The sequence below is a fragment of the Harpegnathos saltator genome, unplaced genomic scaffold (genome assembly GCF_003227715.2).
Source record: "Harpegnathos saltator strain DR-91 unplaced genomic scaffold, Hsal_v8.6 scaffold18, whole genome shotgun sequence".
In the NCBI taxonomy this organism is placed as follows: Eukaryota; Metazoa; Arthropoda; class Insecta; order Hymenoptera; family Formicidae; genus Harpegnathos; species Harpegnathos saltator.
The window spans coordinates 1128073-1150604 of record NW_020229961.1 but is presented as its reverse complement, the minus strand read 5'-3'; the positions used below and the strand labels follow the sequence as shown (position 1 = coordinate 1150604).

Sequence of the window (22532 nt, the reverse complement as noted above, 5' to 3'; positions counted from 1 at the left end):
ATCCGCGATAAAGGTCGCTTCGCTGAACAGAAGCGCGATAACCTAGGTCGGAGGACGAAGCTCGTGGCGAAGCGACGAAAGCGCGTCGAACGGCACAGACGGTTTGCCAAACTGTCTCATCAATTCGTTCTCTCACGCGAACGTCCTCTTTTCCCCCGAAGCAGAGGCTGACAAACGCGCGCGGCTCGAGTTCCCGTGAATATTTCAAAACACGCCGCGGAAATGTGCGCGAGGGCGACACACGCTGTTCATCGATCATCTCGATCCATCTCGCACGTGTATCTGTATCTGTACGACGGGGGAGCACAAGGCATGGCAGGGGAGCGCACGTGTAAATATTTACCGGCGCATGCGTGACGACTAGCTCCGGCCGGAGCGGTCACGTGACCGCGCGCGGTATAAAACGATGCCGATGCGCCGGCCGGTATTACAAGCGCAGAAAACTTCCGCAGGAGTGGACACGAGACGACGCGCGGGGCCGCTTGGCGCGAGCTCGCGAGAAAACAAAGGCGAGATTAGAAGAGCGAGCTCAGAGGCGAGGGAGAAACGCGCGCACGGCGATTGACGCGCGATTGAGGAAAGTCCGTCGAACGCGCGCGGCGCGCTCCTCCGTGCACGAGCAGGAGAGAAGCGCGCGCTTCTTTCGCTTCCGGCCTGAAGTTGGCGGAAAATCGCGGGTAATCTCGCGGCGCGGCGCGGCGCGGCGAGTAGCAGCGACGCTCTCGATCTCGAGTCGCGCCGTTGGGGCGACCGTTGAGCGGCGACCTGGAGGCATCCTCTCGACGACGCACCGTAGCGACCGGCGATCGCTGGGCGCCACTGCGAGCTCAACCGTGCCGAAACACGTGCGGCGCGGCCAGGCAAGACGAGCGGCTGCAGACTCTACTCGGACCTCAGCTTCGCGGATCTCAATTTTTCATAGTTCGCCCGTGACCAGCGCTATCGGCGATGGGCGCCAAGAACGAGTGGGACTACTCCATCGAGAACGGTGAGTGCAGCAATCGTCTTTCCGCAGAGTCTCGCCGTCGCTGTCTCACGCGTTTCCTCTCGAATTTCCGTTGCGTCTTATTCTTTACTGCTTCGCGACGTTCTGTGTGTGTGTGTGTGTGTATACACAACCGCGATATTCTTCCGCGACATCGAGGTTATGAAAATGTTGAGTAATTGCGTGAATAATTGAAGAGAGACAGATAACACACACGCGTGGAAGTGACAGGAGGATCTCCTCGAGGAAAGCCCTCGAGGAGAGAATCTCGGAGGGAGGCGTGCCACGCGGGAGTTTAAAATTGTTTAACTCTCCGCTCGATATTTCGAAGCGCGAGTGTTTATTGTTTACTACGGCGAGTTTGTCTAAAGAGCAATTTCAAATGTACCTTCGGAGTGATATTTGCTAAAAAAAAAGAGAAAAGAAAAAACAGAAAAAACACCGCGCTCGGCGAGGCGAGGAACTCGCCACGAGCGTGAGCGAATATTCTCGAAGCACGTTTGGAACGGCAAAAGTATCCCGCCGGGACACAATTTCCCCGACGTACGACAAACGCGACAGGCTCGGCTTGTCCTTCCGCGGCTGGTATTTGCGCGCTGATTACGCCGTCGTAAGATTTCTCCTCCACCCTCGCGTACCGTCGCGGATGCGTAATGAGCACACATCGAAATTATCGATTGTCCATTCTGTCACGACATGCATCGTGGATACGAGCATCGCATCGCATCGCAGCGTGTGCCATGCACGCACCGCTGCCGTATTTCTCAATTTAACGTTACGATCGTCCGTCGTTACGGTCAGCCCGTCGCCGCTGGGCGTACCTCGCTCTCTCGCAACTTGAAATTAAGCACGACGAGCGCATGCACGCATGCATGCATACGTGATAACTCCTATCGCCGGAGTTAATTGAATCGGCCGTCGCATAAGAGAGGCGATAAAGCGACTTTGGCGCAGGGGTCAGCGGGAATCGCGGCTTCTTTCCCGAGAGAGGGTATCGCGCTGTGAAAAACAACGCGCTCTCGAGAAAGCGCTCGGCCTCGAGTAGAGGAAAAACACTCGCGTCAAACACTCGGAAAGTTTCCAATTAAAAGCGGAGCGTGCGATTTTCGCGCAAAAGCCCCTCTCCCATCTCAGCCTCAAGTCTCTCAGCCGTAAAGCCATTTTGTATATTTGTTTCGCGACTCCTCTGTCTCTTCCTCTGTCTCCTTCTTCATCTACCGGATAGTGAAAAGTTGGCCGATAAGTTTGGCCGCTTCTTTTCATCTCAATGCTTCGTCGCGCGCGCCTTTCCAAGGGCTGTGTCAAATGTGACGACAATAACAAAACATATTGGCCGCACGTGTAAACCTTTCTCAACGTTATTCCCAAAGTTTCTCCTCTTTCTTTCCCCTCCCTCCCTCTCTCTCTCTCTCTCTTTCTCCTATATCAAAGTCCCGCGAGAACTTTGTGTATGACTTTAATAATCTCGTGATATCAGCTTGTTTCCTCACGAGTCCCCTTATCGCGATGTTATCCTCGGCGACGTTAACTTTGCAATTAACAATATTGCGTATCTCGTTGAAAACACTCTCACTCTTGCGTAACGATCCGCGCGCACGTGCGCGCGCGGGGGAACGTCCCGAATTATCTGCTCGCAAATAACGGGCGTTACTTTGAGCGGCGGTCATCAAGCGCGATTATCACTGCGCTCCGCGCACGAGTCGCCGGCGCGCGGCGCGGCGGTGCGTTGTCGCGCTATTTGTTAATTAATTGGTCCGCATCTCGCGCGCCGTACGGCGACGTAGCCGACAGACAAAGAGGGAGCGTCGCTCCGTCGGCGGGCCAAGCGTCGACGTGCATCCGGTGCGGGTCGCATGCATGCGTTTCTTCCCCAGGCTCATTAGTCGCTCGGACGTTTTTCGGGGTCATCTTTCGACTCGGTTTCCGGATGGCACCGGCGCGGCCGGAGGCTCACTGACCCGCGGCCGCGTTGTCTTCGCCGTCGAATGCAGGGCGAGCCGGCCGTGCCAAGCGTTACGGGGGTGCTTTCTCAGCCTTCGCGGAACACGCGGCACGACTCCGTGGGTAAATGAAAATCAATAGTTTTCTTCCGTACTCTAGGCCGATGCACCTGTTCCCGCGGAAAGTACAGCCGCGCACCGGCACACCACACACCACACACACCACTGCACGTGCAGGCGATCACGCATACAGAGGCGGGGGGTCGCAGACCCAGTTTCACTTTGTTCCGCCGGGTTGCCTTGCCGTGCATGCCCCCGAAACGCCCTTAATCTCGAGTCAATTTGTCAGCGCTATCTTTCAGCCGATTGCGAGCGACGGCCGCCCGCGCGCGCGCGCGCGCGCGCGCGCGGACGCTCGCGCCGCGATCGCGAGTATCGCGAGTTTCTCATGCAGCGCGGCGCAGCGGGGGATCGGGATCGCTGCCAAAATCGTAGATAGAGCGAGAGAGAAGCTCGTAGAGCTCGCGATGATTAAGTCATTTGGCTGCTAAGCGGCTGGCTCGGCCAGCGCGACTGGGAAAGGCTCGTTGCTTGAAATTGATCGATGTATTTGGCCGTCATAAATTATTTCCGAGAATCCGCCCCGTTCCCACGATGACTCTTGAGCAATTGCGGCTTACCGTTTAGCCGCGCGACACGGGCGGCTTTGTCTTACCCGGGGATTTATATCTTGTTTGCGGTCTCGCGAAGATCGGGGAATCTCCGGTCAGGAGGAATCGGTAACGCCGATAACGATTTACGTGAGATCGGTGCTTTTGACGATTTGCACGCGATTATTTATTCTCTTTTTATTCTCTGCCTCCCATTCTCTCTCTCTCTCTCTCTCTCTCTCTCTCTCTCTCTCTCTCTCTTGGGTATGACGCGATACGATCAGTACCGTTATCGGCATGTCGAAGTGACTCGTGACCGAGTCCGCGAGTCGAGATTCTTCAGCGGGAGGACCGGGTCGTTAAGAGATTAATGTGTGCGATACTGAGGTTCTCCGATTGCACTTGTGTTTGCATACTTGTGTGTGTCACGCGGTACTGCGGTGTCTCTATCGATTTAGGTTGTCGCCGAGGTGAACGCTCGATTTCAATCGAATGCCCGGTCCGCGGTAGAAATATTTTCATTCCACTTCTCTTCCGGCCGCGTCGTGCGTCGTGTATTCGAATATCGCCGGATATTGCGCAATCGCGACGGCTGATGACCTTAAGATCGCGGAATCAGAAATCCGCCTCGAAAGCGGACGCGAGAGCGATTACGCGATCCTCGGTTTCCCGGGTTGTCGCAAGAGAAAGAGAGAGAGAGAGAGAGAGAGAGAGAGTTTCGCGAAATCGCGAAGGAGAAACTGAGGGGAATTGTGGTCAAGTGCATCTCATACATCGGCCATTTGTACATGAGAAAAAGGAACGTCAGTTTGTGCAACTAAATAGAAAACAAGTGAAAACCCAGGGGAGAGAAATCGAAAAATCTTAGTCTGAAGATTTGACTGCCGTAAAACTCGGTTCAGCTAAACGCTAAAGCCTTACCTACAACTTATCTGTACTTCTTGCTTTCTGTTTCTGTTTCCTCATCTCTTTCTGACTTAAACCTTATATCTCAAGATAGAAAAAGATAAAGAATATAGGAAACAGAATATAGAAAGCGGAAGCATATTCTGGACGAAGCTTTCCATATTCTGGATTCTCTTCTGTCACTAGAGGTGATTCTAAAAGCGGTTTGCAACCAATCAGGAGGACCAATAAGCTACTTTTACAGTCACTTTTACGATGAAAGAGAGTTGAGGATATGAGCCTACGTATAAGCAAAACAGTCGAATCATGCAGAAATCTCCTGCAAGAATCTTCTTCCCGTCTTCGCAGCCGAGTTCTCGTCGTCGCTGCCCAGAAAATCAGTTGCGCGAAATGAGCATTATTTCGCGCGCGGTCGGCGCGTTTTCCACTCGTGTTTGTCCTTAAGTCCTCCGGTCTTTCCCGAGGCTCGTCGAGTCGCAAGGAAGAAACGGCATCGAACGGTCATTTGCCGTCTCGCATAAGACCGCCGCGAACACGACGGGGATTTGAGTCGTCATTTTGGAGCGTCGAGAAAATCGTTCGTCGTAATTTCCCGACGGTCAAAAATCCCCTCGATTGCCACGGCCAGACACTTGGGCGAATTCACGTCATGGAGCGAACGAAAGGACAAAAAGAAGAAGAAGAAGAAGAAGGAAGACTCTTGACGCAAATCGCGCGGGCGATTTTCTCTTTATTTTTATTCATCGGCTTTTCTTTCTATTCTTTCTATTCCAGCGGCAAGGACGACTCGCCTGTGCGATTATTCTCACAACCGAACGGCGGAAGGATAATCGTCGCGCTTAGTCCGACGAATATATCTGTCTGAGAGAGATCCTCGCTCGCAGCGCCATCGGCGGCGTTTCGCGCTTGAAAACTAACCGGTCAAGAAAGCGCGCAACTGCATCGCCGCGCGTTTTATTATACGACCCCGTTTATCCTCCAACGCGGGAATGCCACCGCGTGACCGCCGCTCTCAATGTCACCGACGGATTTATTACGCTCTTACGCCTACTATAGTGACTAATTCGTCTCGCTAATGCGTCCGACTCCTGCGCCTCTCTCGGACGACAAGGTGCCGGGCGTCGTGTTCCGAGCGTCTCTCCTCTCACTGACCGCATCGCCTGGATCTGGATCTTTCTTATTACGTAAGACGATGCATCGACGACGCGTTATCGCGAACCATCAACGGCGCATTTCGCGCTCGTGTTTTCCTTCTCCTTTTTTCATTTCGCAATGTCGAAATTTCGTCAGCTCGAGTCCGCGCTTGGGATACGCGCGCGAGGTACAGTCGCGCGTATCGACGAGATACGATCGGACGCGAGTTTTTCCCTTTTTCTCCTTCTTACGGACGAGCTACTATCGATGTCGTGGACACGCGTAGTCTGCGACGGGCGATCCAATTATTATTGCATACGCGATCGCAGTTCGATGACAATGACTCGAGGGGAGCTCTCTCTCTCTCTCTCTCTCTCTCTCTCTCTGTCTCTCTCTGTCTCTCTCTCTCTCTCTCTCTCTCTCTCTCTCTCTCTCTCTCTCTCTGTCTGTCTCTCTCTGTCTCTCTGGAAGAAAGGAAGGAAGGAGCCGCAAGAAAGCTCGCTCGAGCGAGCGAGAGTGATCGCATCGGAGAGTCAGTCAAGTGACGCGTGCATGATGCACGCGCTGCATGCATCAAGCGCGCACTTGTGTGCCGCATATTGTGTCACACACTGTGTCACGTGTGTGATCTTAGAATTGAGCCTGATCACGCGCTGAAGCTGACGATTGCGAAATTCCTTTTCTTGGCATCCGCGCTGTGTGTGAGATCGATCGGCCGCGCGCGCGCGCGCGCGCGCGTATTCTATTTGCGCGTATCGCCCGTAATGTGTGCCATCGGGTATATTTTTCACGAGGCTCTCTCTCTCTCTCCTTCGGCCTCGGATTCGAGCTCTCCCGCTGAAAGACGCCTTCGACATCTAATTACACACGGCAAATAACGCGGAGATCACGTGCGCCGATAAGGAGGTGATTAATGCGCCGGGGCACGTGACGTACGTCGCGGCGATAAGGAACACGTGATATTATTAAGGATAATCGGCTCGATCGGCTGTCGCTGAAGATTCATACTGGCGCGCCGAAGTGCTTCGCTCTGTCACTTCTCTCACGGGCAAATTGACCGAAATCTCACGCGGGACGCGCGATCGATTGTATCGATGCGTTTCAATGAGCAGCGGGCTTACGTAAGACCGGCGCGGCGCGACCTTCCGCGGTCAGCTTTTAGCCACTTATCGTCGTTTCTCGCTAATCGCACGTCGCACCTAGCGCAAATATACCGTTGCTTTCGCCGCGTTTTTCGCGCTAGCGTGAATTAATTAAGCCGTCACGGCAAATACGGGTGCAGCGCTCGGAGCTGCGAAGATACGAAGGAACGGTTCAGAAGCTTCTTCGATAAGAGGGAAGTTCAGTCACGCCTACGCTCGTGTCTCCGCATGTGACGAGCTTTCTCAGGTCGCGATGAATTCGAGACGAGAGAGAGAGAGAGAGAGAGAGAGAGAGACACTCGTGCTTACGAACAATGCTATCTCGCCGACGCGAGCGTACCTAGCGTACCTGAAGACCGAAGGCTCGCTTCGAAATCGATCGAGCGAGGACGGTGGGAGCGGAGATTATCAATTGTACTTCTCTACTTGTCGTCTCCCGCCGATCGCGCGTTACCTTCTCGATCGCGCGACGATCGCGCGACGACAACGCGCAATCTCTCTTTGGGCCCCTTTCCGGCCTCCACAACCTGGGCTGACTTTCGTTTTCGTTGCAGGCCCCAGCACGTGGGTGACCAAGTTCCCCATGGCGGCCGGCTCGAGGCAGAGCCCGGTGAACATCGAGACCTCTCGGGCGGAGTCTGACCACGAGGCCCTTAGCAGCAAACCCCTGCGATGGAAGTATCCGGCAACGGCCTCACGGACGCTGGTTAACCCCGGCTACTGCTGGCGGGTGGACGTCGACGGCGAGGGCACATGTGAGGAGTAGCGCTGCTCACTCCCTTATCTTTATCGTTATTATCCCTCGAAGCGTTCTCCGAATAAGAAGGACGCTTTATCGCGCTCCCGGAGTTTACCTGCCGCTCGCCTGGAAAGCGCCATTAACATATTTAACGAGGACCGCTCGCTCGCGGAGGTGAACAGCACCCAACGGCGCGCGCGCGCGCGCGCGCGCGAAGAACGCGCGAGCAAAAGAAATCTCGCCCTCCCCTTCGGAACATGGAAACGCGCGATCGCGGTCGCTCGCGGAACTTTGAATTGCAGATCATCAGGAGGATGCAAATGCGGCCCGTTGCGCCGCGCCGCGCCGCGCCGCGCCGCGCCGCGACGAAATTAACGTAGCGCCGTTTGCGCTACCCAGAAATGACGATCCAGAATAATTTTAGACGATTGTTCGCACTACGCTCCAACCTCGTCGCATCTTCCATCCGAAACATTCTACAAACATTTAACATTGGCGCAGCGCCGAAAAACAGGCCGCTCTCTCTCTCTCTCTCTCTCTCTCCCCCCCCTCTTTCTCTTGCTTCCTCTCCGCGGCTTCTGCACCCTGCGCGAATCGTTCCGTCCGCGACGACATCTTCCTCACGCAACGCGCTGTTCCTTTCCTCCCCCTTTTTCTTTCTTATCAATTTCGCGCGTATAGTTGCGTAAGAGACGCGAACGTGACAGCGCGCTCTGTTTCATCGCGGTATTCCGGCAGGCCGAGGGGAGCAGCGGGGCTTCTCTCCAGCAGGGTCCTCTCTGTCTCGCACGCAGCGGGCGATTTGAAATAACAGGCGTGAGCCGCGTGTACGAATATTCCCGCAGGTACTGATCGTATATATCGTTACGAAGGTTTCACTGTCGAGCTCGTGCCACTTAGGGAGGCACTTTTACCTTCGCGAAGTGCCCGAGGCGTATTCGAAATGAGGACGACCGTGCCGTGGCGTATTATATGTATTCATACATGACGCGCGAGCGCAGCCATATTCTATGGCGATATGTGACACGAAACAACAGATAGAATGCCGCGATAATCGCGCCGCGGCGATACTCGCACATGCTCGTTTCTGTCTCTCTCTCTCTCTCTCTCTCTCTCTCTCTCTCTCTCTCTCTCTCCGTACGGGGAACTTGATCGGCGGGAATTACGCCCGACGAGGAAAATTGCCGAGACGCCGCTCTCGCAAACTCCGCCGACGAGCCGGCCGCCCGCGCAGAGCGGCAGCAGACGGGAGGAGCGGGTAGGGAGGGAGGGGCGAGGGGGGGTTCGATCGAAATTTCGCCGTTCTTGTTCCACGCATAATTTTAGATCGCCTCGGCGCTACTCGGAGAGAGGATTCAGTCGCGCTCGGACGCACGGCGAGTCGCGCCGCGGCGCGAAAACGCGCGCCAAATCCGATTTATCACTCGCACGCGGCGGCGCCGAGGGCGAAACAACGAGACGACAGATAAAGTGCGTCGCAGCGAGTGCTCGCGCACTTTTCCTCCGCTCGACCGGCCGTGTCCCGTCCGTCTCGTCGACGCGAATGAGTCACGCGGCCACAAACGCGAACGATCCTCCTCGTTGCGACCCTCGTGCAATCCACGTGTGGCTCGCACTTAATCAAGCGTATCCTGTAATGGAGAGCCGCGCGACGCCGGAGAACGCGCGCTCTGAAAACTTGCGCACTGTCGGGCACCGCAGCGCCCGGAGCGGGAGAGTCGTCCCAAGTCGCGGTAGATATCCCGCGCGACAATGACAAGGACGCTTTGCTCTCTTTGCAGTTCTCAGCGGCGGCCCGTTGATGGACGACGTCTACAAGCTGGAGCAATATCACTGCCACTGGGGATGCAGCGACTCCCGGGGATCCGAGCACACGGTGGACGGCCAGGCTTTCGCCGGAGAGGTAGATCACTCTCTGTGATCCTTATCGCCCTGCCCGCAGGACACGGAGCGTCCGGCTCCTTCGATCGGCCGAAAGCCGAGTGTGTCATTTTCAATCGCACGCTCATGCGTGCGATTGACCGAAAGTTTCCCTCCCGCGTTCCTCTCGTCCTCTCTCGCACCGCGAACCGCGCGTTTAACTCGCGCGGCGTTCGCCGGCGAGTGTAAAAAGACGCGTGTAAAAGGTAGCTTCAGCCAATTACACGCCGATGTGTGTCGAAACGACTCTTGGCGTCGCGATGATTATAAAGGACGAAACGCGGAACGCGCGCGCGCGCGAGTTGGATGTCGCGCGTTTCGGATCCGCCGGCGGGCAATTAACCGCGCCACCGCGTTATTCGCAGTTAATGCTGCGCTCCGGATGCTGGCTCGTTGGTAATTCAGGCGCGTCCACCACTCGGGTATGATTCACTCGTACGAGCTTGTTGCTCGTACGGCAGCGTCGACCTTCGCCGAGAGGCGCTCGCCGGTGCGCGATATTTATCGCGCGGCGCTTTTTTAACTTCGCTCGAGGATAATTCGAGCCGAAGCTCGCGTGCGCCGATCGCTCGTCTTCTCGCGGTGTCTCGTTTATCTCCTCGCGCTTTTATCTCCTCGCACATGCGAGGAAAGAAGTATGTCATTATGTCAGAGGCGCGTGAAGCGCGGCAGGACGAGATCTGCAATTGGTGACGCGTAGTCACGGCGTAATAATTGCGGCCGTTCCGCTCGCTATTGTTCGTCCCGCGCGTAAGCAGCGCGTCGTTTCGCGGCTGTTTTGAACGTCGCATCGATTATACAAGCAACGTGCCAAATGTTCCTCCTGTTCTGGCAGCTGCGCGCCTCCCGGCAGCCGCATATCGAATTAGCGAGCGAGTAAGAAAAGAAAAAGAAGATGAACACGCGCCGGCAGCAACAATTGGCGTTATCACTCATGGAGACATTTTGCGTGCAAACAACAGATGAACCGCGCGTCACTGCACGTGAGGGGAACGCCTCGAAGACAGAAGACGGGCCGGCCGAGGAGGCCGAATGGAGGCGGTATTTAACTGGAAAAATTTTGCGCGCTTTCTGCCGCCGGCCTCGGCCGGACCAGCCGGAAACCGCTCGGCGCGAGAGTTCTCGCGAGACACTCGCGATAAATCGATTGTGCAATCGCGTCGCGCTTCTGATCTTCTCTCACGAGCAGCCGATCGCAGCGGAAAAACGTGTGGACGACGCGCGCGACAGCGAAAACGAAGGAAAGAAGGAAGAGAGCATTCCTCTCGTCGAAATCGTCGGGTCGACGACGACGACGACGACGACGACGGGCGAGAAATCGACGACTCGCGATTGTGAATTTCATTGACGTCATACGTCGTACGATAGAAGGATGCGAGCGTGCACCTGCGTACAAATCCTTTTCCGCGCACGCCGTCTCGGCCGAGCACGTCTCGAGTCTCGAGCGATCTCGAGCTCGATGCTAATTAAACGAGCCTAGTCTTAAACGCATTAGAGAGTCAATTGGCGATCGCGGCGAGCTCGCCACAATTCGATCGCCGCGCGCGCGCGCGTCCTCGATTCGTCGTCCTCGTCTTCGAGCGATCGCTCCGGAGCGAGCGATGCACTTTCCGCCTGCGGCGAGACGAGGACGACTCCTCGCCGACTCCTCGACGACGGCGGTCGTCGTGTGAAATTGTGCGCGGGACGCACCAATGATGTTATCTCGCGATCGTATCGCATTCACCTACAGAAGTAGGTTGATCGGATGCACGGATATCCGCGCGGCATTTCTCAGCGTCCAGTTACCGCACCGATTGCATAATCCCCCCCTAACGATTACCCGTCAGCCGCAATTATCATTTATTGATGCCGATAAAGTACTCCGCGCCAGATCTCCGCCGCCGGCAGCCGCTCGATGACGCAGATGATCGCTCTCTCTCTCTCTCTCTCTCTCTCTCTCTCTCTCTCTCTCCTCTCTCTCACGTATGCTCCCCGGCTTGTGTATTATACCGGCTGACGACAGCCAGCGAGGAAGAATAAGCGGCGACGGCGGCAGCAAGCAGCAGGCTCCGATTATCGAAGCGAGACAACATTAGTATTAATAAACGCGCCGGGCTCTTTTCCCAGCGCGTACATACGAGTGTAGAAACTTGTGACGTTTCTTAATTGCTGCAATCGGCTTCGGCCGATTAAAGTACTCGTCCGCGTCCGGTCGACCTGCCAGTTTCGCTCCTCCTCGATTGTCCCCGTGTATGAGACTTAATACGCGTGATTTAGATTCATTAACGGGATTCCCTGCTGTCTGTCTGTCTGTTTCAGTTGCATCTGGTGCACTGGAACACCAGCAAGTACAAGACTTTCGCCGAAGCCGCGAAAGCGCCGGACGGTCTCGCTGTCTTGGGAGTCTTCCTCAAGGTTGGTACGTTGCGGCTTGTGCGCCGTCAAGATTTCGCGAGGGTCGTCCGCGAGGGCGAGATTTCAGTCGTTCCGTCAGACTAGAGTGCGCGACGTAGGAAACGTTATTCTCGCGCGACGAGAACGTCGAAATTTGTTCGGCTGCGTGAAGTGAGCTCGGTTGAGATAATTGAGAATATAATCGTTCCTCGTCTGCGAGCGAATTTTCGCCCAGTCACTGGACGACGAGTGGAAAATCAATCGCACGAACCGAGTTTACTTTTTGTCAACTTTTTGTCAATATTAAAAATGACAAAATGTCAACGCTTTGACGTTTTTGTCAGTTTTAACATCAAGTCGGTATCAGAGGCCTGTTCGATTTCGAAACATCGATAATTTTTATTCGTATGAAATGATCGGCATCGTCCCCGGACATATTTTTGCGGACGTCCAACGAGAACTCGTTAATACACATCGCGTCTGCCGCGTGTCGCACGCGAATGCGGCAGAAGCGTCACAATGGAAGCCGTAGTTATTATCCGGGATTCTAACGCGCCACGACGCCTCCATTTACATAGCGCGCCGCGAACCAAGTCATAACGCTCGGCTCGAGTTTTTACGTAAGACGTGAGCTCGCCGCAAGCAGAATCCGTAACAGTGCCGTCATCAGCCTCGCCGTGATCAGTCGATTATGTAAACACGAGATACAGACATAATTAGCCGTCGGATCAACGGCGAAACGAGACGGCGTACGTTTTCGCGCGAGCGCGTCAGCGTTCGCGTTCGCGTTCGCGCGCGCGACTGCAATTACTCTCTTCCGCCTCGCGCGATACTTCTGTGCGCAACATTTAGGTTACAGCCGTGCAACTCGATATCCCAGCGAGAGAAGATGGCGCGATGCGCCATGAAACGACAGGCGTTTCCCGCGCGACGCAGGCGAGTCGCGCGCGAGATCAAACGCGCGATTTTCACGCGCGGGCAAAACACGGAGGTGAAAAGCTCACGAAAGTGTGTTTGTTTCTCGAGAGCTCGGGCGACTGCAGTCGCGGCGTTACGTAACGTCGAGCGATGTCTCGAGATACATTAGTGTCGCGTAGAATGCGAGAAACGTGAACGCATTGACGGGAATTTATGTGCCGCGCGCGGTACGCAACAACACGCCGAGCAATTCGGAAAATGTCATTGCGTAATCGACGGTGACATCGCTGCGAAGCCGAGCATTCTTATCGCTCGTCTCGGTCGCCTAACTATTTCGCGCTGTTTTATTTCCGCTCGTTACCTCGACGCCGCCCTCAAGCGCTTCTCACGAGCGCCGAGCACACGCTCGCGTTTAGCCCGATAAGCCGTTGTTACATGACTCCCACCCTGCGATTTAATCAATTGTATAATTAATAGGGAAACTGCGTTATATGCAAGTATTTATATGTTGATACGACGATGATGATGATTATTGCATAGACATACACACGGTTGACTTGTCGCGTTGTAGGTCGGCAAGACCCACGAGGAGATGGACAAGATCGCGCGTCTGCTGCCCTTCGTCTCGCACAAGGACGAGGAAATCGACATCACGGAGACGATCGACCCCGGTAAACTTTTGCCCGGTAAGTAAGTCGATATCGAACGGACGGAATTGTGCGATTTCGCCCCCTTTGATCAGATATTCCGTTTATTCGTCGCGTTCAGGTGCATAGCGCGCCTCGTGAGCCGCGTCCTTGTTGTTTTTAACATTCGTCTCCTTGCAATATTCAGTCGCGACGCGGTTAGGCCAGAGCCCTGGCCAGAGCTTGAATCGAGCCTGCCACAAGCGGACGTGTTTGTTTGACCTATGCGGAATCAATTAACTCGCACGTGTCACGTACGATCAAGCTCGCGCGGTCAAACTCGCGCGAGAACGCACGCGATGGACGTGCGTTGTCGACGAGCAGTCTGAATCTGAAAATTCGAAAGCTGGGCCCGATCCTCCCTCGGAAGGTCGCGATACCGAGATACAATTTTCCCAAGATATACCGAAACCTTCCCAAGACGGACGGAAATTTATATATCCCGGGGACGATACACACAGATGCGATAACATTTGCACTCATACATTCATTTACGGCAGAAACAGTATCCCCCTCTGATGCAATATTTCATTTCTAAACTGAATAGCGCGCGCGCTATCCACTCGACGGTCTTGCCGTGCCAAACGAGTAAATAGCAAAACGCACGCACCACGACTCTACCACAGTTGCAACATTTCGAATTCAAATTGTATCTCTCGATGAGAGATCGCCCTCGTTATTTCGATCAGGACGACGCACGTCCATCGGGAGAAGGCGTCGAAGCCGCGCGCGTCTGCGGAATTCCTTACGATTACGCCGACGACGCTGTTGCGACAAGTACGCGAAGCGTGCAATCCGCAATTAACGTTACTAACGACAATTTCTCCTTGCTATGTTGCCTCTCTTCCTCTCTCTCTCTCTCTCTCTCTCTCTCCCCCCCTCGCTCCCTCTCTCTCTCTCTCTCTCTCTCTCTCTCTCTCTCCCTCCCTCTCTCTCTCTCTCTCTCTCTGTCACCGCTCGTGCGCGCAACCGCACGCACCGCAGTGCGCGGTGGACGAGCCGGCACGCAGAGATGCGTGAATCCGTGCATGCGCTGGGCCGACCGAATCATACCACGCCACGAGAACAAATGGGACTTTCAAGGTTCGTATCGCCTTGAACCAGTTCGGAGCGAGAGAAGCTGCGCGCTCGAGCGTGCTCTCGATCGCTCGCTTCGTACGCTTTTTCCCGCCGATCCGAAAAACTTTCGCGTCTCTCTTGACCTCTCGCGAATGCACGGAATGCACCCCCCTCCCCCCCCCTCCCCCCCGTCCCCGCAGCATGCGTCGCGCTCGCTCGGCGACGAAGATTTTCCTGAAGACCCGCATGTCTCATGTGAGCGCACGCGTTGCCGTCGGCCAACGGCTCACACGGGCAGGCCGGACGCACGTTTGGATTCACATCGGTGGTGTGTGATGGATGTTCTTTTATCTGCCGCACGCTCCGACACGTGAGAGATTAATTAATCCAGTCTGGGGAGGGTTATTATTATTATTATATTTCGCAACGCGCCACGCGTTGTCGCCCGAGGCAACTCTCGGCGCGACGACTCTCTTTCTCTCTCGCCTTTAAGTTTCACGCTGACCGCGCACCCCCGGCTTTGTCCGTTTGTTCGCTCGGATATGACGCATGTGTCATTAGCGGTTAGTTGTTTGGTAATCATTAGCTTCGGAATTTAGACTTGACTAGTGCCCTCGAGTCACACTCGACGCTCCATCATCATGACAAACGACACGGCGCACGGTCGGTCGACGTGTGCGCGTGAATTCTCCTGCGTGAATTTCCACCTGCTCCACGTGGGATCGCCAGCCGAGAGAATGTTAACACCGACCAACGTGGCGCGCCGGTGTTATTTCGGGGACACGTTCGTGCCCGATTACGTGCCGATGAGATAAGGCAAACGGCAGGCTCGCATTTCCACGAAATATTTCCTCCCGGGGGGACGCAAGTGTGTAATTCCATTCTTTCCTCTTCCATTGCCCTCTCGCGTGGGCGAGTGAAAATTATTTATATTTGCGGGTGCTTCATCGCGAGAGACTCGAGACTCGGGGCCGTCCGATTAGGTTTTCCCCGATTAGGTCTCCCCTTCCAAATTCCCGAGCCTGCGATCGAGAAGGCCATTTCGGAATTGCTTCTTTCGTATGGTCGCGATGGAGGATAGAGAATCACACGTTACAGAGATCCTGTCGTTTCGCTGCGTAGAGCTGCTTCCACGCGAGCCTTGTCAGCGCGGAGTGCACTTTGACGTTGATTCAAGCGACCGCCTGGTGGGACACTCGTCCAGCATGTTGTTTCGTTGCGTTTCGTCGCTTTAATCGTCAGCTTCAAAGTCGGCTTCAATTTCTTCTTCTTCTTCTTCTTCTTCTTCTTCTGCGTGTTTCTCTCTCTCTCTCTCTCTCTCTCTCTCTCGCGCGCTCTGCAATCGCGTCGGACGACTTTAACGCGTTCTCCCTTGTGCCATTTAGACGATAACGGCTACTGGACGTACTTGGGCTCTCTCACCACGCCGCCGTGCAACGAGAGCGTCACTTGGATCCTCTTCAAGAAGTACATCGAGGTGTCGCACCGCCAGCTCAACATCTTCCGTAATCTGCGAAAGTTCCCACGCGGCGAGGAGTGCCCTTGCCACGAGAATCACGGAGCGGTGAGTAGTCTGCACGCTTGCGAGTGCGCCCCTTCCGCACTTTTGGTGAAAACGGCCGAAAACCTGGCCAAAACCCATTTTCAATTGAAACTCAGCTCCAACGGGATGTTTCTGTTGCACGAATAAAAAATGTTTTTGATCAATTAAAAAAATTAATTACCTCGAACGCAAACGAAACTTTTGTTGGATCAACCTTATGGATATCTCTGAATATAAGATGCAGAGAATATTTTCGACCACAAGAAAAGGTTGTTCAAATTGTTAGGAATTGTTTTTACAAATAATTAATTCGAAAGATTATGGTAGAGGTGATATTCTAAACTCGGACTGAGAATAAGAAATACAGATAAAAAGCAATTGGTTGAGAGAAGATCGCAGCAGGAATATTTGTTCATAGTCTCGGCAAATTGCCGAAACTCAGTTTCTGCCAACTTCATGCTGCGCTTACAATATTCCGGCGCGGTTTGGCGCGGACAAACTTTTTCTTATTTATTTCTACGTGCCATTGCGTTTTAAGCTCTGCAAGAGTCACAGCACCGGTTCATAACGGGGGACTCTGAGTCGCAATTCTTAATTAGAGTTACATTTTACACAACAGCACTATTTACAGCGTATATTTATATTAATTGCAACGAAAATTTAATAAATAACAATGTTATTCGAAGCACAATTCATGCACAACTAAACATCGATGAAAAGGTCTAATGACCCGATGTAGCTGGCAATCCTGTGAATGGAATCACTGATTATGGCTCTTAAAATCGTATAAGAGACTTATGGCTTTCATAAACTTCGTGTACTACTCGTAACTCCCACAAACGGAATTATTTTGCAATACACCTTTACAGAAGCAGTAGAGGAGGAGGTAGAATTAACAAAATATGATATAATAATGATTAAAAAAATGTTTAAAAAATGGGTTTTGGCCACGTTCTCGGCCGTTTTTTGCGACCACTGTGCGCCGTCGCGGCACGACTTCTCTTCTCTTCCTTTTCGACTCGCGGACGACGCGGCGGGGGGAGCGGGAACGCGCTCGTTGCTTTCCCTTCCTGGTCCTGACGAGGAAACATAGGGAACTCGGAAATTCAAAAAATTATGAAACTTTGTTGCGGGAGTGTAAAGTAATTTATCCGTAATGCAAAACTACTTTTTGCTCGTGCGGAATTCAAGTCTGAGGGGGTGAAACCACTTCTTTCGAAAAAGAAAAACCATTTTCATTTTTATATCCTTAAAACACAAGGCATTTGCAAAAATGGTTTATATCAAAGTTGTGATGTATTTCATACTCTTTGCGACTGTGCATCCAGATTTTGCAAAATTGGAGGAGGGCGGAGGGGGTTTCAAAAATTTGTTACTTTTAAAAGATATACGCGCTAAAAATGAAAATGATTTTTTCCTCCGCATAAACAAAAAATAGTTTTGCATTACGGATAAACTACCTTACTTCCACAGAAGGTTTCGTAAGGTTTTTGAATTTCTGAGTTCCCTATGATTCCTTGTGAGAGAAATACGCACTTTTTCTCTCTCTCTCTCTCTCTCTCGCACGCGCGCGAGGATGTTCCCGAGGATATCGCTTTCCTGCCGTGTCGCGCGTCTCACGTCGCCTCGGGCGTGATAAATGAGCGACGATGTGTCGGGCGATCGTCGATGTACATAACGGCGAACGCCTTCGCGGCGACGCGATTACCATTTCAACCGCGAGATGCATATCGTCTCCCCCTTTGCTGCCCCTTTTCGCTTGATATACGTCACTACCACGGGGTAGTGACCGCGGTAGCTCTATTTTTAGGTGAGAAGACAGAAACGCATTCCACCGTCGTTACTAATTTCCTCCTTTTTCTCTCTCTCTCTCTCTCTCTCTCTCTCTCTCTCTCTCTCTCTCTCTCTCTCTCTCTCTCTCTCTCGCCGGCAGGTGATCAACAACTTTCGTCCGACCATGCCGCTGGGCAATCGCGTCCTGCGCGAGTGCGGCAGCTTCTAAGGACACCTCCGCGCCTCCCGGAGGAGGGGCGCGACAGCAGGGACGATGGAATCGCGACCCTCTTCGCCTCGCCACGTCGTTTCCGCGAGCCATCGATCCCGACGGGAGCGACGACCAGGGATCACGACGACGACACGGCCGCTAACGCGGACGACGGCTGGCTGGCGTTCAACGTGTGCCTTTCGATTAATCAGCAGCGGATTCAGCCGCGAACAACAGCTCTCGCCCAGGGCTCGTAATCGTTCCCCCCCCCCCCCCGCCCGTAATCGAGGCTCGATCACGTGCAATCGATCCCGCGGCAGGCGGACTTTCGCCTCGCGGATTAGGAGGAACCAGCGTTCGCCGCACGACCGACCGCCGCACCAACTCGCGAGCTCGCGTCTTCTCGTGCTACGTCCTCGAGTCGTTTGCGAGGCGATGTAACGGGCACACCGTTGCCGGAACATTGTCTCTCTCTCTCTCTCTCTCTCTCGAAAGCGCCGCACGACTCTGTCGCGAGGTGGAAATGCTGCGGATCGCGTTCCCGCATCCTTCGCTCCGTTACTCGCGGAAGCCTCGCGGAGGCATCGACGACTACTTCGCGCGAACACTGTCGTGCCGATCTGGCCGATCGGGCGCGCCTTGACGACGGACAAACACGCACGAGGCGACGGGAAGATTAAAAGAAAAAAAAAGAACACTCGCCGGCACGCATTCGTGGCCAATTAGCGGCTGCGCCCTGTCTTTCGACAGCCTCAGGGACGCTTCGTGGCGTGGCGATGCCACCGGTTGACCGTGTCGCGTATCTAGAACACTCGTCTGAATATAGTCTCGTGTCCCTGAACGATCCGAAATAGCGCGCATTTCGGTGGACGGCTAATTCGAGGTGTGTGTGGCTGATCTATCAAGAAGCGTCACGATCGCAAGGGATCGCCGGTCAATTTCCGCCGTCAACTTGCCGGTCGCGCCTGGCCGGGTAGATTCGCGTCTCGCCGTCGCGTCGAGCCTGCCTGAGCATTTCGTTTTAATTCGAGTGCAATTGTACGAGTGAAACGTAGATTCAAACACTAGAGCGTCTGCTGCTTCTCACGCGCGGGGAAATGTCGCTTTCTCGTTAATTAGACTCGCTCGATTCAGCAGCAAGTAGAAACTGTGCGTTGCGCTTGCGTGCGCGCGGCCGAAGCAGCCGCGGAGACGGAGAAGTGGAGCCGCGTGGGTCCACGTGGATCGCGATAGCGCACTGATCGCCCGTCGCGGCTGGAATGTCTCATTAATGTCACCGTGTACGTTAGATTAACGTACGACAAATACGTGGCGCGGGATGCGGCTCTTTTCCTTCTTTAATCAACGCGGCCCGGCGCTGCGTCGACTCCGCGGTGTCAACGCAGTCTTCTCCTCGCTCGCAGCCGGTGAGGCTCCAACGAGGGAACGTCGTTTTCCAAGGAATTTTCCAAAGTTAAGTTCTCTCGCCGGGCGGCGCGGCGCGGCGCCTCGGCTGCGCTCACGGCTGCGTTTGGCAAAATGTTGAAACAGTGTCGGAAGCAAGCGAACGTTACGCGTATGCATTGTGGCGTCTGAAATATTGTTGATAAATATATTTATGAGTACAGGGTGCGTGCGCTTTTCTGTTGACGCGCGAGAGATCCGAGAGGGAGATGTATATACGTGTAAGGACGACGTTGCGCGGCTTGATTCGACCGCACGATGCGGCGGGGATCCGCGCCGTGAGAGCGACAACCTCTCACGGCGTCTCTCTTTCCTTCAGCGCGGCGAAGAGAGATGTGCAGATCGGGAGAGATGTAGTCGCTCGCGACTGCACGTCAAGCGCGTTATGCAGAGCGCGTTCACGATGAAATTCATGTGACATAATCGCGTTGCACAAAGTTTATCGCGCGCGCGCGCGCATAACTGACGCGCCGGGAGCAACAAGTGTGATGCTGCGCGATGTCGCGGTTGCGGCAGCGTCTATCGCGCGAGCGCGACTTTAAGACACACACACACACACACACTCGCGCGCGCGCGCGCGGCAACAGGTAACAATGACGTCTCGGTGCCTTTAAAAGTCAGAGGTGAGACTTGCGACAAGATTGCGCGACAAGAGTTTGCGGAGGGAACTGGTCGCGAGTTGTAACGAGAGAGACTCTCTTTCGCGTGGGATCTCCACCCTGGCGTGAAACGACTTTGCGACTTGTGTTGTGTTGAAAATGCGCGGCGATCAATCGCGAGCCACGGAGAGATCTCGAGCGCGTCAACGGCCTTTTAATAACGTAGACTATAGCTTTACTTTACTTGGTGCCATACGCTGGCGAATTTTATGTATCATAACGATGCTACTGTGCGATGCGATATATATACGTGGAATATATCAACACCTTTGACACACACCTAATCGTTACGTGTTCTCAGGAATTGCCGACCGTAAGATGCGGACTTTCGCGAGGTCTCGCAGCGGACCTGAGTCTGTTCCTCGAAGACGCTACAAAAGTCGAGCCGAGGTAACGGTGCGACATCGGTGTCACGCTCGCGAAGGCTGCGAAACCTCGCGAAATTCCGCGGCCTTTACAGTTCGCTTCTCGGCTCGGACTGTCGAAAGCGACGCCTTCCTTCGTCGCTCTCGGACGGTGCTCCCGTCCCCGACGGGAAAACTCTCCTTCGATTCTCTGTGTAGAATGTGGCGGAGTCGCTCGCCAGAAACGTATCCTACAACGAACAACCTGTCCTCTTCGATGGCGATTCGAGAGAGGCGATCTGTATTTGTACTTCGTAGCCTCTACTGCGACGGAGAGAAAATAAAGAGTTTTATTCGTTCTCGTAGTCGCTGATAGTCGCGAGACCGCGTCTTCCGCTCGTTCCGAAGCACGCGAAGGTGAGTTTTCGCGACGAAAGCCGCGAGCGAGCGCGCGCTTCTATTCCGAGAGAGTTATATACGAGAGGCTGCAAGGCCCCGGCAACCGCTAATTCTCGCAGCTGACTTTGATGTTCACCTGGAACGTCGAGCAGGACCAGTTTCAGAGGTGAGGAGGAAAACCGCTCGCGTGTACGACGTAGGCCGCGCGGGAGTCCTTCCCGTATAATTACTCGGAAACGCCTCGTAACGCTCTCGAGCTGCGAGATTAGTCTCGTGCAATGGTGGTGCGAATCAGCGCCAGAAAAATCGAAGCACGCGCGTGAGACCGATTAAAAAATCACAAGTTGCATCGGCCGCGTCGTTTGCGCCGTCGAGACTGTCCGAGGCGGCATTTCATTCCCCAACACGTCGAATATTTCCTCCGCCTCTTGCTCCGCCGCTGACGACGACTTTTGATTCTTTCTCTCGGAGCGTCTCGCTGCGCTTACCTTCGAAATCTTCTCTCATTCTCATTCGAGATGCGGCGCGGCCGCATCGAGACCTTATCGCTTTGTCGCTTTGTGACGCGCGTTCGCGAGGTCTCAGAACCGGTCAGCGTCTGTGCTGGCGGCCGCGCGAGCATCGCCAAGGGTTACTACACTCTCGCAGCGGTCGATCACACTCGGGGCGACCCCGCCTCGAGTAATGTCGCTGAATGTGTGTTAATCCTTGGTCATCCGCGTGCGTGTGTGTGTGTGTGAGGGGACCTTGAGTCCTCGATAGAAATGAAACGTCACGAGGCACGTGCGATCTTTCTTGCACCGTGTTACGCGCGGAACAAATTGTTCGCAATTACGCGCAGGCTGCAGGTGCAGGTCGTCCTTGTCCAGGATGATACGTACTTTGATTTTTCATCGGAAACTTGAGGAACACCGTCGAGACGTCGTTGTGTTTTGTGCTGATGCAACTCGAGCGGCGCGATGTGAGTGATGAACTCCTGAGGAGATTAGTTTTTCAGTGAAACTCCCGTTTGTTGATTGTTGTTGTTGATTGTTGCACGAGACATTTTTGCATGTAGCGGAAAATCGCGACGGACGCGAGTTTATCAACCGTCGATAACCGGCGAGTTGGTACCGCAGTCTTATCGACTACCGCAGAGTCGATAAATGGTACTATTCGATGGTAACTCGCCTCATTCTTCTCCTTTGCATTGTTTATCATCAGAGATAATATTCTCCTCGACTGAATTACGAGAGCTGATTGCGGATGAAACGTAATATACGTGGCGTCCAACGCATCGCGAACGCGCCGAATTGACACGCGGAAGCTCGTTATGTCAAAGAATTTAACCCACGTGTTCCGAAGAACTCGCACGAATCATCGTTACTCGGTAGCTGAACAAGCTCGGTCTCCCCGATAGAGCTTTGTTACTTCATACCTATTATCGCGTATGCCGTCAACTCGTAACGCTGCACTTCTCTCTAGGTCGGCGAACGTAACGGACGAAGAAAAAAAATTCAACGCTTCGCGAGAGAGCAAAGGTCGCCGCGGAGGCAAATCACCGGACAGGAATGATAACGAATGCGTAATCGTCGTATCTCTGCGCGCTTCATAAGCGTTTATAAATAAATGTATAAATAATCGGTCCCGTCGCCGTTCCTTCCTATCTCGCTCGAAAGAGCAAAAAGAACGAATCGCGCGCGCGCGCGCGACTTTCTTTCATCCG

The 22532-nt window shown here is 54.0% G+C and overlaps 1 protein-coding gene across 2 annotated transcripts; it reads left to right on the top strand.

Moving 5' to 3' along the window:
• Positions 1–422: 422 nt before the first annotated feature.
• On the top strand, positions 423–19282 carry CAH1 (carbonic anhydrase 1). 2 transcript variants are annotated; one of them, XM_025297552.1, is made up of 8 exons: positions 423–988; positions 7312–7512; positions 9278–9399; positions 11718–11813; positions 13282–13396; positions 14381–14479; positions 15841–16019; positions 17932–19282. In XM_025297552.1, exons 1-8 carry the CDS (start codon positions 949–951, stop codon positions 17998–18000), a joined length of 921 nt encoding a protein of 306 aa, XP_025153337.1. In that variant the 5' UTR covers positions 423–948; the 3' UTR covers positions 18001–19282. The 2 variants fall into 2 exon arrangements, with proteins under 2 accessions (XP_025153337.1, XP_011136162.1); XM_011137860.3 differs by lacking the exon at positions 14381–14479 and having other exon boundaries at positions 425–988.
• The last annotated feature ends 3250 nt before the right edge of the window (positions 19283–22532 follow it).